The following is a 16526-nucleotide window of genomic DNA, read 5'->3' as shown; positions in this document are numbered from 1 at the left end:
AAGAAGTCAGGAGTCAGGGTGTTCAAGAAAACCGCCCAAACCGTAAAATCGGTCTAATTCGGACCGAATTGTCCTATTTGGTCTGGTTCTGCGGTCAGGTTATGGTTCCAAAAAAATAAGAACTGTTAATTTTGGTTCGATTACTGGTTCTCAATTAAAGAACCGTGGTTAGAATCGGACCGGACCGTTTAAAACTAATATATATAATTATACAAAATAAATATATGTGTGTAATTTGGTAGGTTAATCTCTTTCTTTTTAAACTTACTTTATTTAGAGATGAAATCTCATTTGTTAGGAAAATTTTTATTTTCTTTCTTCTTTTTCTATTTTTCTATTCTAATAGATTATCTTCATTCTTTCAATTCTTTGCGACCTTATTTAACGGATTAGTTTTTATAATTTCAATCTCACGTCTCTTTTTCTCACACACCGGTGATAGGTTTGGATGTTAATTGGATAGAATCGAAACCGAAACCGAACCAAAATCGGACCGGTTTTGCGGTTTGGTTTTGATTCGGTTCCACTCATATATTGGTTAGGTTCTGGTTCTTAATTTCCTAAAACCGTTTGAAATGATCCGATTACTGATTTTCTAGAGAACCGAACCAATCCGGACCGTGTACACCCCTACAAGAAACCTCTATCGTTTGATTGCGCCAAACCAGACAACCATGGGGAAATGACATAGTATAACAATACGGATAAACGGCGTCGTTCGTGAGGTTTGTTGGAGAATCAAATATTCCTCGGGATGAGTTTCCAACATGCGGAAATGACACAGTATAACAATACGGATAAACGGCGTCGTTCATGAGGTTTGTTGGAGAATCAAATATCCCTCGGGATGAGTTTGCAACTGTGCTATGGGCACAGATAAACTCGGTACATATCGTGCACAAATTTTTTGCGTGATCCACCACGAATCCCACAATGACTACCTGAATTGCTCATTTTTCTTAGAACATCTTTTTTGTGGATACCTATAAAAAAAATTCAATTGGATATTGGTAGGAGCTTTTTTAGAATTCGTAGGGCGAATCAGTCAATTTCACCCTACGAATTTTGAAAAAGCTTCACTGATGTTCGATTGAGATAATATTTCAGACAAAAATAATATGTTTTAAGAAATTGATTCGCTCTACTAATTTTGAAAAATCGACTACCGTTGATTGAAATGATTTTTTTCCGGGAACGCGTGAAAAAATATTTTTAAAAAAAATGATATGTTTGGATCCTCTTTGCAGGACCCGGGTACGCCCCGCAAAAAACTTGTGCATTATTGCGTCTAGTTTGTCTCTGTAAGTAGACTTTTCGTTGATGAGAAGGGTGTGGATAGTCTAATGTGGCAACCAAACAGCCACTAAAATTGCCACCCATAGGCCAGAAGGCTAATCATGGTCAGAAATTCAAAATCCTCGTCTATAAATACACCATTCATTGCAACAACAAATGGATCACTAAGAAAAAGCAACACAATGAGATCTACCGAACCATAATCTAGAGAATCTCGTCCTTATATCAAGGTAAAAATTATCTTGCAGAGTTAAGTTCACAGACGCTTTGTTTGTTCCGGCAAAACTATTTTCGCAGATAACACATTACTATGTATTTTCTAGTACTTGATGTGTCTGAAAACCATAATTCATCGAATAATGTTTTGCACGGTTAGCAGAAAGATTTGATTTTATTTGAAAATATTGTACACTTTTCGAAGGTAAAAGGCATTTTATAGATTTAAGACTACTACAACCGCCTTTCCACCAACCACTACAACTGCTGCCGGTGCCATTCGGACACCATCATACTTAGATCAGCGGAATTTTCTGCGTACATGCAAAAGTTCGGAACAAGAAACTTGATAATGCTTGATTGCCAACCAATTTCAGGCATGACATTCACAATGCCGCTCACGTCAAGCCTAAACTCGAATGCTATTGTAAGAAATCCAAATCCGTGTCATAAGGACAGAACAACCAACTTCGGACTCTTAACTGATTGAGAAAGACACTCGAAACAGAGCAGCTATCATCATCCCAAACCCAAAATCTTTGAGCAATCAAAAGTCCAAATGACCTTCTAACACAATCCCCGCCTCAACCCGAGGATTCACACTCTCAATTGTAGCTGTGGCCGGGGACTTCCCCCTATGCCCTTACGAGATCAGGCCAGCAACTCTTACCTGCACGTAGTCGACTACATTTTATCACGCTTGATATCACATTAATTCTTTCACTACAGTTCTAACGCATAATCTTTATCTTTACAGTCGAACAACATTTTTACTGTTAGGCTTCGCAAGATCTTCTTCTGATTAGCTTCTGCTTGATGGCATGGCTATAAATGGCCTCTTTTTTTCAGCACTAAAAAAAAAAAATCATCTGCAAAACATAAGAGATGGCAAGAATATGAGCTGTGACCTTTACATTATGGAGTTTTTCATTATGCTCTTTAGCATCAGTCATGCTCGTGTCGAAAGCTGTGACCTATACGGCTATACCTTACAGAATTTTTCTTCTAGTCATGCGTGGAACTTTTGAGTATCAGTCTAGTATATTTGTCGCATATGTATGTTAACCTTGAACCACTGCAACAGATTGATCTATCACACATTCTGCTTTTGCGGGTAGTTTGTGCATATGTGCTTCCCAGTGGTTTGGATTCTTCACAGTGAGACTAATTTGAAGGAAAGCATTAGACGAATATGCATAGCTCTTTACTGCTTCTGACTATACTATCTATCTATCTATCTACTCCTCTTTTTACTAGATGAGTCTGACACGGTTTAGCTTGAAAGAGAGTATTATAAATATACCATTTCTTCTGTCTGGGATGGTTTTGCAAGTTTTCAGAGGCGAAAGGGCTGGGCTGGGCAGGGCAAAGCTATAGACCTCTCATAAGACGAGGCATTTAGGCAAGGCGTTTAGCTTGACAGGGAATGCAACATATACCATTTCTAGTCTCGCCTTTAATACCTTTGTCTTCATTGTAGCTTAATAAGCTCCACTTTAGTCTCTCTCTCTCTCTCTCTCGATCTGCTGCTACTTTGGTTTACTCCTTTTTTTTTGCTAGGACATTTGCTTAACAATTCTGCTCAGGGGACCGCCAAAAAAAATAAAAAATTTCTTGCTTTTGGGAAGGTAAATGTAAAAACTTCAGGAAAAAAAAAAAAGGCAACGAGTTTTAACTTATTTTGTTTAGCCCCTTTACATAGATCAAATACTTCTATCTTTCCAACTTGCGGTAAACATGTATCTTGGTTGACAATAGTTTCCTCCCAATGAGGATGCTGTAGCTCGTGCATGCGCTGCAGATTTGTTGCGCACCCCGTTTTGACAGGACTTCAAACAGTTTTCTCATTGATCAAAAAGACATGACACAACTTCAAACAGTTTCCTCATTGATCAACAAATATGATGTCGTTTTCTACTCATTACAAGCCAATTGAGTCATTGTTCACGTGTCCGCGCAAGCGTCCCCAAATCCCTAAACTGACATTATTACTGGTGGTTGCAGTGTTTTAGTATGAAGAAGTGTTGATCTTGTACGATGTACCCGTAAGCCAATAATAGGATATTTTTTCACAAAAAAAAAAAAAAAAGGAAATAGTGAGGGTGTACCCGTTACATAACACTTAATTAAGTATCCATGTTTTGAGGGTGTCAAAGAGTTCCTTAGAACTCAAGACATGGTATTTTATCCCTTGGCACATGTTTCTGAATCATTGTTGCAGAAAAAGGAAATAGTGAGGGAGAAAGAGACAGGAAGGAAGTTAAAGGTTCATATGTTTCTGAATCATTGTTATGACTCTGCGCGGGTGAGTCAGCCTGCCCTGCCCTGGTCAATTGTCCATGCTGATCGTTGACCAACAGGTGGCAATTTGACTAGCGCACGCTGGATTTGAACCAACGTATGATAGTAGGGTTCTGGATAGGTTTGGTTAGGTTTAAAAGGGTGTCAAACACTCAAAGTTCAACTACTCGACATTCCCGGGGTGTTCTCGATCAGTTTCACCATTGAGGAATCAAAAACCAAAAGTAAACTAATCTGGAAGTCCAGATTGGGTTGTCTACACCGGGCTGGCTTTCACTTTTAAAATGGCCTCATTTTGACTGCAAACGTCCCAGATTCCGTACGTTGGGTGTTTTCTTAGTCCCACATTGAAAAATCTTCGTTTTTGCTCCACGAATTCATTCCATATAACCCCTTACCTCTATAGATTCATCCATCCATCAAATTGGGATCCTTTCTCACATTTGAGAACTTCTTCCCCAGCTTGAAAGCAGGCCAAGGCTTCACACCTTAGTTAGCATTCGAGCAAGTAAATTCTTGTTAACGTTGTTAGCCTGCCGGAAAGGCGTCTCGCGTCAAGATCGCCCTCGAGTGGGTAGTCTAGTCCTATTTCTATTCAGTTCTTAAGGGCATCCCGCTTGGTTTGTAGGAGTCAAGGTATGGTGCTCGTCTTTTTTTTCTTTATTGTTTAGTAAATTTTTGCACATCTAATTTAATTTTGTTTAGTTCCTAGCAATGTTTCATGCGTTAGCGTAGTTTTCAGTCACACAAGATGACCATGTTGTCCTTTTCTAGTTAATTATTGTTTTGCATGTTTAGTTAAAATCATGCATAGTTAGCTTATCATGAATTTGTGGTTACTTTGTTTACACTCGCACATGTATTCACGCGTAGTCGTTATGCTGTCTACATGCATATCTACCATTTCATCCTTGTCGTAATGTTGTTCGCATGCGCATTAGCTGTTGAGCCCATATCGCTATGCTATCCGCATCACCCCATGCATATTATCCGGTGAATTACTATTTTACCCATGTACGCAATATATCGGCGTTATGTTTGTTTAATTAGTTATTCTGAGTAGTCAGTCAATGCATGTGGCTATCCAATCGGCTTATTTTTCTAATTTGACTCGATTTCCTAATTTAAAAAGTTTTCTAATCGGATTGCTTTCTTAACTTGGCCCGGTTTTCTAATTTGGTCAGGTGTCTAGTTTAATTTTAGTTCCCTCATCCTCTCATGTTGTATGTTAGTTCAAGTTTGGTTCAGCCATGTTCATGCATGTTTTCTATTTCCGCTCAATTGCATGATTAGTTTAGTACTTCATGTTGCATGTACCCATTCAACTCAAGCCTTTGCTATGCTAGTTAGTTTTAGGGTAGCTAGCTTCTCCAAGAAGTAGGGACCCTTTTTTTGGCATTCACAACGGCGGATTGATTATCTTGTGTGCTAGATCTAAGGACCGTATGAGGACCTAAGAATGACTATTGATCATTGCCTGAGGATATGAGATGATAATGAGATGTTCATCTCTAGGCTCTCATCCACAAGATGTATGCTTTCACTTTCTTTTTCATGTGTTACATTCGATGGAGGCAGTTTTCAAATGGTTTTTCCCCTCTAGCAAAAGACTCATTTTTCAAAATGTGTTTACTAAAACTTACCTGTCTGCTTGTGTGTCATGCATTTAAGATAGAGATGATTAGAACTAATGGTGATGAGTAGATGCCAATCATTGGATTGGACAAAGTGGGTGCCTAACACCTTCATACTTGGTACCTTAGCCCCAAGACTCGTCAGTGGTGATGCAAGGATCAAGCCTTTCCATAAGAGCAATTTTCAGTTCTTGGACCTAAACCAAGTGGCGACACTGGGTTTTGTTAAGTGCTTGTTGATTGCAAGTATTTGACAATGTTGTGCCAGTCATCATGTTTTAGTAAAGTCTACCCACAAGTGCCAGTCATGGAGCGCTCTCCCCTAGGGAGCGATGACACTCATAGATGTGTTTAATGTTTTTAGAATGTTTGAAAGTCTTGTTGAAAGGCAAAGTGGCCATCTAAGTAATAGAGGTGGTGAGTACAACTCAAAGGAATTTATGAAATTTTGCAAAGATATTGGCATGGAAAGAGAATTGAGGGTTAGATACACTCGATAATAATGGTTAGATACACTCCATAATAAATGGAGTGGCGGAAAGACAAAATAAAACAATTGAAGAAATGGATAATTGAATATTTCATAAAAAAAGGTTTACCCAAGATTTTTTGGGGGGAAGTTGTTAACACGGCATTTTACTTGTTGAATAGATGTCAAACAAAACCCCTTGCAAATAAAATTCCATTTGAAGTTTGGAGTAAAAGAAAGCCCTCCAAAAATCACTTGAAAGTGTTTTGTTGCATTTGTTAGAGCATCTCTAAAAGACTCGCTCCAGCTCAAAATCCAACAATAATGGCGAAAAAATCATGAAATCACAAACCCACGAGACTCGCTCCAGCCTCGCCTATTTGCTTGGAAGCTACAGTACCTAGCCAGGTGTGGCAAGGTTTTCTAGCCTCGTTTGGCTTGCTTCTCGCGCGTAGGTCTCTCTCTCTCTCTCTCTCTCTCTCTGATCCAGATCGACGACAATGAACAAGACTTGTTCTCGATCGACGACAGCGGATTCTGGAATCGAAATCGACGACCGTGAAAACAAACTCAACGACGCCAGTGATGGTGGGTATATGAATAGAGAGAGATGTGGGTATACGCCAGAGACAATGCTGGAGATGGGAGGATTTGTGGTGGCTGTGAGCGTGGATTTGAGTTTGTACTGTGTCAATATATATGTATATGTTTTGTATATATGTTTATACAGTCAGTTCTTGTAAGGGATCCCTTACTTAACTTAAGTGCGAACCTCACAGATTTTGATCAAATTTTGATAATCTGAACCATTCAATATGATGAGAACGTGATTTTAAGGAGTCTTGGCGAGAAATTAGCAAAAAATATGACCAGAAAGTGCTTCATCCGAGCAATTTTCATTGAACGGTTCAATAAAATACTGCTCAGATCAAGCACTTTCCAGTCATATTTTTTGCTAATTTCCTCAATAACCCTTAAAATCACGTTCTAAACACATTGAATAGTTCAGATCATCAAAGTTTGATCAAGAAAGAGAGGTCCGCACTTAAAGAACCTCACCTAAGGTCCTTAAAAGAAGTTTTCTGTATACTTATATATATAAGATGTTGCTAATGCCAAAAATATTTTTGTTTGTGCCAAAACTGGAGTGTATAAAAGTGTTGTACATTGCACAAGATACAAGACTTTCATGCACTCTAGTTTTGGCACAAACAAAAACAGTTTTGGCATTATCATTTCCCATATATATATATATATATATATATATATATATATATATATATATATCGGGGCGGTTCCGGAGACACTTAAAAAAACCCTTAAAAAAAACTCTAAATCTTAATCTCATAGTTTCCGATCAAATTTTGATGATCCGAGCCGCTCAATGTGTTCACAACGTGATTTTAAAGGTGCCCACGAGAAATTGGCAAAAAAACTAACCGGGAAGGGCTTGATTTGAGCAATTTTTTATTGGACCGTTCAATAAAGTTCAATGAAAAATTATTCCGATGAAGCCCTTCCCGGTCTTTTTTTTTGCTGATTTCTCGCAAGCACCCTTAAAATCACATTCTGATCACATTGAGCGGCCCGGATCATCAAAATTCGATCGGGAACTATGAAGTGTTTTTTTAAGTGTCCCCAGAACCGCCCCGTATATATATATATATATATATATATATATATATAAATGGCATTAATTACCCCAAAAAAATAAATGGAGAAACTTGATTATGAATTTTTTTCCCTTTTCAAAATTCTCAAAACTGTATTTGCATTTTTTTTTACACTACTGTTTTTTTTTTTTTCTATACAACAATGGGTTTGTGTCATGTTAATCCAATGTTCTGCTAGAAGGTGGAATTTCTGCTGCTTTCTTAGTTCTCACTGTGGCAGTCATTTCATGGTGGCCATTTGGTTTTACTGTCAAACTTGATTGTTGTCTATATTTTACACCTGAACTTACCAAAGTGCTTCATATCTACCTGTTCCAATCCTTACTAAGGAAGTAGCAGGACCTGCATTGGTGGACATTGATTCATTTATGATTTGAAGTTTAAGAGGATGAGGAAGAACACATGTTTGTGTCCGACAATATGAGGATGGTCAATAGTAGGGAGGGCAATTCAATTAAGCTGTTTGTTTCTCCCAAATCTTCTTTGTATTGAAGCTTAAATGCGGAATTCCTTCCGCCTTTGACCTGATTTGAGAGTCCCTACTACTTACTGAAACAGAGGTAAAAGTTCAAAACGGAATTGTTACAGGACTGCAACCCAACTCTCTCTTTGTTTTGCGGGAAGGGGCGAAGGGCTACCCTCATATCCAAGCTGTCACTTCAACCGTTCATGGTCTTTCTTTGCAAACAAGTGCACTTGCCATTGATAGAATTGATAGGAACATTCTTTGGCGGATATACCGACAGTAAGAGTGCAAAAGATTAATCAAATGGGAACCGTCTCTAAGAGAATTGAAAGAGAAAGATGGAAGGTGGTTGGGGTTGAGAAAAACAAAAGAAAACAAAATTGCCTTTTGAAACTTGTTCAGAGACTCGTCTGGAAAGAAAGTTGTGAGTTTCAACTTCTAACGAAGTTCTGTTCGTAAAAACAAAGAAATAAAGAAGAGAATGAAATACCTCTATGGGAGGAGAGCCTCACACTTTGAAGAGTATTATCAAGTCTTAATTAACCTTCTACGTACTTAGAAGGATATATATGATAAATGTTAATTGGTGATGGGAAGGATACCTCCTCCTTGGTGGTGTGGAGACAATTCTTTGGTTGAGAACCACCCTCAAGTTCAACCAGAGGATTCTAAGGTGGAATCCATTGTATCGGAAAATAAGGATTGCGATCTAGTATTGCTTTTGATCTATATCCTTCGAGGAAAGAAGTAATAATCTTAAGATTCTTGTCGACTAACTCTGAAACTAAAACTGAACTAAGTGTACCAAAATAAAATACTCGGTGTGCATTTGTAGAAACTATGAAGGATGTACCAGACTTAGGGTACTGAGCATACGGCATTTCCCAAAACAAACATATCCCGCATTTTTGTAATTTGACAACAAATTGGTGAGATGTAGCAGCAACCACCCTAGTAGAAACAATAACAGATGCAATGCGCACCATGTTTTTTTTTGCTATCTTTGAAGTGTAATGAATCGTGTTTCAATATGTGCATCAATCAGCCTTTACCTAACACAATACCCTAGTATACGCAAAAAGGATCCCAAATATTGACATGGAGACCATCTTTCTCTAGCAGCTTCATTTGTTTTTAGCAGCCGAACAGGTTCCAAAGGTCGGGTAGGTGACCAAAAGACCAAGTACCTCGTGCTTTCCATACCTCCTCGCAAAGCAATGGGAGTTTCGCCATCTAGATTCTCAAGAGTGCTATAGCAATAAACAGAGAGCAAAGAAAATAAGTTACAAACAGCGCAAGAACCAAAACATAAAAAAGAAAAAACAAATCCATGACAGCATGAAACATCGACCAGATTAGAGGTTTGACTTACATAGCCACACCATGTTCTAGCAAAAGTGCTACACACTCATTGCTGCCATATTGAACCGCATAGTGAAGCACAATATTCTTATTCACATCCAAAGCATCAACCATTGTTCCACAATGATATCCAATTGATCCAGAAAAGCTAAGAATTAACCCGTAAATTGCAAAATAGTTACACTGACAATAATATGCAAAAAAATAACTTTTTCCCCAATCTGTTATTACATAGTCTCACGTAGACACCACAAAGGAGAGAGAACATAAGAGGGACATTACTTTTTCCCCAATCTATTATTACGTTCCATATCACCAATGATCACGGCCTAAACTAACACAAAAATATCATTTTTATGAAAATCCAATAGAAACAAGAAGTTAAAAAACAAAAATAATATCTATTGCCGTTGGGAATACCTCATTACTAGCACATGCAGAGTGCAACAGAGGAGGGATCTTGGAGCTATCAACTAATTTATGAATCCATGAACACGAATAGGGGTTCAGTTCGGCAACCAAGAGAAGGGCCGTCTTGGCCAAATCAATGGTCTTCGGGGAAAAGGAGGGGCTTCGGATTATCTTCAGCATATACCTTGGAGAAGTCATCCACTAAAGCATCCTGATGCCATTCTAGAGCCATCGCAAAGGATTGCAACTCTTCGATCAACTGTCGGCCAAAGGTTTCTCCGATGCAAGGGACTCAAAAATAAAATCAACGACACGGCGGAAGAGGTGGACCAACAAACCATTATCTCTGGGGAAGTGTCGCAGGACGACAATGGACACCCGTGTCGCCTGCTGGCGAGCCTCATCGGAATAGGTGTTGAACAACACATCAGACTTATTGTTGTTGGGAAACGATTCCCAAAACCCAATAATGATGCGTACAAATTAGATAACAAAACCCACAAAAACCTTACAAGGCGGAATTAGGGTTTTACCACAACTCCTGCGTCACGAACGCTGGTTGAACTTGTTACAACACACCTTGCTATATGCCACGAATACTGTTCGACCGTACCTTACGATCTTCTACCGTATTCCCCGCACGTCTAGAACACGAACCGAGTGTTGCTCTCACTAAGCCTGTCTCTATTTACTGAATAATAGAAAAACGTCAATCTGATCTAGAGAGCATAACGTGTATATATAGGACTACGATAGGGACATAATGAGTAATAAGTCTGGGCTCCCAGTGTAAATAAGAAAACCTAATTGATTCTATTTCTGATTTCACTAATTATAATTCACCCCACTACAGAATTATAATTGCACTCCCTTCCTTATCTCAATTATATTACGAGTTTCATGATATTAAATACTTATTAATCTCCCCGCGTTAAGATTACAGATACCCGTTGATTAAAATAAATTACTAACAATTGCAATCAGCTTCTCGAGGTGCGCATCCCCAATATTCTTGGGACGGCCTCGAGGTATGATGTGGGAACATGCTGGGCTAATTCATCCAAGAGGTTGAGTAGTGTTGAGTCCAAGGCAACATGGTCTATTTTTTGAATGTAACACGTCAAGAAGCCCTCCAATTCCGGCCACTTTCCCACAGGCAACATTTGAGCCGCCAAGATGGATACAATCTCACACAAGATGCCAGCCACAAGTCCGTCTTGAAGATGTCTCAACCACCCAAGTAGTTCCCTCTTTAACTCCATAACCGTTCTTGAATTGAATCTTGAAAACAACTCTCCTCCATCATTGACCAGCATGTCCTGCAAAACACTAATATTTATGGTCATTCTTGTTTATTTCTTCAAACACTAATATTTCTAGATCCTGGCTTGTTTTAGTAGTATACAATTCTTTGATTGGCTTCAATCAATTCGTACTCATATTTATTAAGACTTATAGGGAGAGAAACAACTTTTTTCTAGATAAATCCAGTATTGAATAAATGATTTTCCACATCAAGATCGTTTAAATCTCACCATCCTTCCATGTGTGTTGATGTGTACGCAAGTATCTAGGTGTATGCTACATACAGATTGATATAAGTATGTGTATAGATAGAACTTGAACTGCTTGACCGTGTTGTGGGTTTATTATCTCACATCCATGATGAAGTTTGTTCTGGACTCTGATCTCTTGACATTTCAATTGTTTGGAAGTTACATAAAACCTGGGCTTATAAAATTCATATAATGGACCAAGACCATTTTTTTATAAAACTGTCCAACATGTCACATTTGGCATCAACTTTGGAGCTACTTTTTAGGCGGGTTTTTTTTTTTTTTTGGTTCCAAAAAAAAATCATCTCTCTTTTTTTCCTTTTAAGTTTCAATGAGCTTTCGTATTTACATTACTTCCATCATCAGTTTGCCAAGGTGGAGTTCTAGAATCTAGAAAGGAAAAAAAAAAAAAAGGGAACCTTTGATGCGTCAATGCAACAATGGCCAAACAAGAAGAGTTTCTCACTAGATGAGAAGACAACAATAGCAATGTCACAACCCACCAAGGTACACAGCTTGCTTGCCTTCTTGAAAAGGCCAGGTGAAAAGACAACAAGAGCAATCTCATAGCCGACCAAGGTACACAATTCACTTAGCTTCTTGAAAAGGCCAGATTGGCGCTTTGAGATGGCAGCCCGGCAAGGTGGCTTGTTTGCCAATTTGTGGTTGCCTAAAAGAAGAGTGATCTTTAAGTGATTGTTTTAAATTTTTGCAACAATATGTATAATTTTGAATATCATATCTTGTTGAATACTAAACACTTTGATTTTTGAAGTTGCCTTTATCTTTTTGTCATTTTGTCCTGATATTTTAGCAGTCCAAAGCGAATTTTAGAAATTCTGACCCTGTTGTGATAACACTTGAGATTCTCAAAAGAAAGACATGAAATCATAAATAAAGGATACTCAAAATCACTTCATCCCTTTCTTTCAAAACTACAAGATGCAAGCTATATCAGGCGTGTACCATAGACTTTTGTTGGAATCTAAAAAGCAATGTGGTTAAGGAGCTTACTAAAGGAGCTGCTGCCAATGTGGTTAAGGAGCTTACTAAAGGAGCTTAATTTTGCACAAGAAGAAGCAACTGAGTTATTCATGGACAATCAATCGGCAATAGCACTAGCCAATAATTCAGTCTTCCATGATCGTAACAAGCACATAGATAGAAGGTATCATTTTATAAGAGAAAGCATGGCTAACATGGAACTCCGAATGACTTTCACAAGGTCAGAAGATCAAATTGCCAATATCCTCATCAAGCCGCTCAAGTATGAAGTCTTCTCCAAGCTAAGAAATCTTTTCGGAGTTTCTAAATCAAGTTTAAGGGGGGATGTTGGAGCATAAACTTGATTTAGGTTTTGGGGTCAATCCATAAATAAAGCCCAAATTGGAGATATTAAAATCCAACCCATGTTCTAGAATAATCTCTAGAAGATTCTAAAAATATCCATGTGTAGAAGACTCTAAATATATGTATGTGTAGAATGTTCTAAAGGAAAATATCTAGATATTAGTTTGGAATAGTTAGATAGTTAGGGGTGGGAAGAATATCTTTGTAAGAATATCTTAGGTCTAGAATCATCCATTGAGTAGTATAATAGAGATAGTTAGGGGTGGGAAGAATATCTTAGGTCTAGATCCATCCAATGAGTTGTATAAATAGGAATAGTTAGGGGTGGGCCTCGTGTCATATCCACTTGTATTCATGTTGTATAAATAGGGATAGTTAGGGGTTGGCCTTGTGTCATATCCACTCGTATTCGTGTCATGTCATTTCAAATTTAGTGTCTTTTCAGATTAGTGTCAAAATACCTGTTGTCATAAATGTGTCAAATATCTTAACACTAACCTGACCTGCTAAAAATCATATCGTATTCGGGTTGACATTATTAAGACCCTTTTATTTTTTAATATTTACATAAAATTATATACTTTTCCAATGTTGTGCATGACTACTTATTTAATTTAATAACAAAAATTGAAGACATTTTCGATACCATCATAATTACAAAAATGATAAAACCAGTCAAATAATGGCATTGAAAATGTCACCATAATTAGACATAGGTCTCAAAATCAAATAATTTTGTTTGAATTTCTAAAACAAATCGAGATCTATCAAACAAGATCCATATTTGATATAAAATTTATTACCAATTAAAAGATATAACAAGTTTTTTTTATCCAGTTAGAATAGAACTAAGACAAGTAAATTAGGACGGAGGGAGTATTATTTAGTAAACAGTAAGTTTAGAACTACACACAAATACACAAATACTTACACACATACTCACAATAGAGAGATAAGCCCTACACACACTAAACCTACCTACCTACACACACTAAACCTACCTACCTTATTATGAGTGTGTGTAAGTGTCTGTGTGATCCTAGCATTGTTGTTTAGTCCCCTAAATTAGTAGGTTGCTGATAAAACAATTTTTATTATAATTATTGATAAAGTCGCAAGAGGGGCCCATGAGGTGCCGTTTATCACCGCTGCCATTGTTTCACAAAAATCAACCACCAAGCCTCTCTCTCTCTCTCTCTCTCTCTCTCTCTCTCTCTCTCTCTCTCTCTCTCTCTCTCTCTCTCTCTCTCTCACAAAAATCAACCACCAACCCTCTCTCTCTCTCTCTCTCTCTCTCTCTCTCTCTCTCTCTCTCTCTCTCTCTCTCTCTCTCTCTGTGTGTTTCAAACCCTAGTTCTAAGCTTAGTTGCACGAAGCGGGAGTGGGGGAGCGGAAAATATGTATTTTATATCAACCTTTTAGATAATTTTTGTACGCTTCATTTTTTATATAACAAGTACTATATCACAATTTACCAACAAAGGCAAGATAAGGGGTCTATCGAGTAATAAATTAAAACATAAGGTTTTGAAACTGTAATTTGGCTATTCACATAAACAAAATAACACAGCCCATCAAAAAGCTATTGTAGGCCCATTTATTCTGTTGTAGAATCTACTTTAATCATGTTTTGCTTAAATATACAAGCCCATTTAGTAGTAAAGAATAAGACATTGTTCCCGAAAGAAAAATAAGTACTTATTTTTTAAGAATACAATTTTAAACTCAAAAATTATATGTTTATGCAAATAATTTTTCTTTTAATATGGATCTTATTTGATAAATCTTTTTGAGATCTTTAATACGGTGCAAAAAAATTAAAAAATTATTTTTTATTTATATTATTTTTGAGTTTAAAAATATAAAATAAGTACTTATTTTGTAAGAATGTGTTCTGAAATGTAGCTTAAGTAAGGGCTCCGACTATGATGCTCCCAAGCGGTTTGGGAGCATCATACTCCCATTGCTTGTGAACCGTTGGATCTTATTGCTTTAATCCCAGTCGTTGGTAGAGAAATCCTTCTCTCTCCCCGTTACCTCCTATTTACAAGTTAACGTGAAATACAGTATTTGAGAGCCCTAAAATTATTTTGGCCCCTCCTCCCTCCCACCTCTCTCTCCTCTCCACGGTCGTCCGCTCGCCTCTGTCCACGGCTCCTCCAACTCCACATCTCTCTCCACTGCACAGTCGACGACGGAAACCTCTATAGCTCTTCCATCCACAGCCCCTAAGCAAACGACAAAAAGCCCTCTCTCTTCCTAAACAGATGGTCACAACGAAAAGCCCTCTCCTCCATTGTGCTAGGTATTTCTCTCTCACTCTCTAGAACACACAACCACCACTACAAAACACAAACACCTCTGCACTACCACGCATATTGAGGCCGTTGTGAACTGGGTTTGTGGGCTCTTCCCCTTTCTCACCAAATGTCACAGAAACTGGTGAGATTGGGCGAGAATGGGTGAGATAGGGCTTAGTTCGTACCAAAACTTAGGGTTTTGCTCCAAAATGTCGGCCATTGCCATTCTTAACCATGACAAGTTCCTCACTTCCCTAATTATAAGATAAAACTTATTTCTCGCTTTTGATTTCTTTTGTTCCCCAAAATTGAATTGAAAACCTTTTTTGTTCCTTGTACTTTGGAAGTGAAATCTGAATAAATTCCTCCATGTTTCATGGATCAACCGGCAACGACTTGTTAAAGTAGGAATAATCTAACGTCGTCTTTAAGAATTAGATAATAATTTAATGGGAAATCAGTCAATTAGATAATAATTTCACGGCATGCCCAATCCCTAAGTTTTGTCCAAATAAAGAGAGAAAGACACTGATGATTGTTGACATTACCTTCCCATTTGCAGATTAGTTTGTGGAGTGCCTACTGCCTAATTATATTGGTATGAGGAGGTGACAAATTCTTATTGACAGTGTATAGTGTACTACGTTCTCACCTTATTTTCAGTCTGAAGCTCAATGAACTATCCATTGAAACATCACTACAAGAATTTTGGGATCTCCCAACGGTTTTTTAGTAACGGTTAAAAAAACCGTTGGTATAGATGGTGTTTAGCAACAGTTTTCCAAACGTTACTAGAAACAGGACTATAGCAACGGTTTTCATGCCACCGTTACTAGATTACAAGACTATAGCAACGGTTTTCCATAACCGTTACTAAAAACCGGACTATAGCAACGGTTTTCCATAACCGTTACTAAAAACCCGACTATAGCAACGGTTTTCAATAACCGTTACTAAAAACCGGACTATAGCAACGGTTTTCCATAACCGTTACTAAAAACCCGACTATAGCAACGGTTTTCCATAACCGTTACTATAAACCGGACTATAAAGACGAAAAAATTGGCTTATTGGCTTATTTTTGGCTTATTTTTTGTCTTTATTCAAAAAAATTAAGTTTTGATTGAAATTTTTTAGTTTAATGATTCCTCTCGTCATGACGAAACAATAATCCCAAAAAAATTGGCGAGAAACTAACAAATGCAAAAAAAAATTGAATAAGGACAAAAAATAATCCGAACAAGCGTAGCTATCTGTACTATGTAAAAAATAGACAGTTCCAATCGGAAAAAAAAAGTAGGTGTTTGTATAGTATAAACCGAATTTAAAAACTTGGATTAAGAATAAATCGATAAAACTCTGATGACATAAGTTAGCCCAACCGGTTTGCATAGTATAAATATTAAAAGGCCCTCAATATTACACAAGTGTTGGGCTAGCCCAGCTGGTTCGTACTCGCGCGCGCATACGCGAGGTCCTGGGTTCGATTCCC

General features: G+C 37.7%; 2 protein-coding genes across 2 annotated transcripts; both read right to left on the bottom strand.

Annotated features, from left to right (window-relative positions):
• Positions 1–8960: 8960 nt before the first annotated feature.
• LOC131318032 (uncharacterized) lies at positions 8961–9532 on the bottom strand. Its single transcript, XM_058347812.1, has 2 exons — positions 9428–9532; positions 8961–9305 (listed from the first exon to the last, which is right to left on the bottom strand). Exons 1-2 carry the CDS (start codon positions 9529–9531, stop codon positions 9104–9106), a joined length of 306 nt encoding a protein of 101 aa, XP_058203795.1. The 5' UTR covers position 9532; the 3' UTR covers positions 8961–9103.
• A 1276-nt stretch (positions 9533–10808) lies between these two features.
• On the bottom strand, positions 10809–13251 carry LOC131317030 (uncharacterized). Its single transcript, XM_058346611.1, has 3 exons — positions 13233–13251; positions 11804–12054; positions 10809–11147 (listed from the first exon to the last, which is right to left on the bottom strand). Exons 1-3 carry the CDS (start codon positions 13249–13251, stop codon positions 10809–10811), a joined length of 609 nt encoding a protein of 202 aa, XP_058202594.1.
• Between the last annotated feature and the right edge of the window lie 3275 nt (positions 13252–16526).

This window comes from Rhododendron vialii, chromosome 2a (assembly GCF_030253575.1).
Source record: "Rhododendron vialii isolate Sample 1 chromosome 2a, ASM3025357v1".
NCBI classification, from domain to species: domain Eukaryota; kingdom Viridiplantae; phylum Streptophyta; class Magnoliopsida; order Ericales; family Ericaceae; genus Rhododendron; species Rhododendron vialii.
The sequence above is the reverse complement of the archived record's forward strand: the minus strand, read 5'-3'. Positions and strand labels throughout refer to the sequence as shown.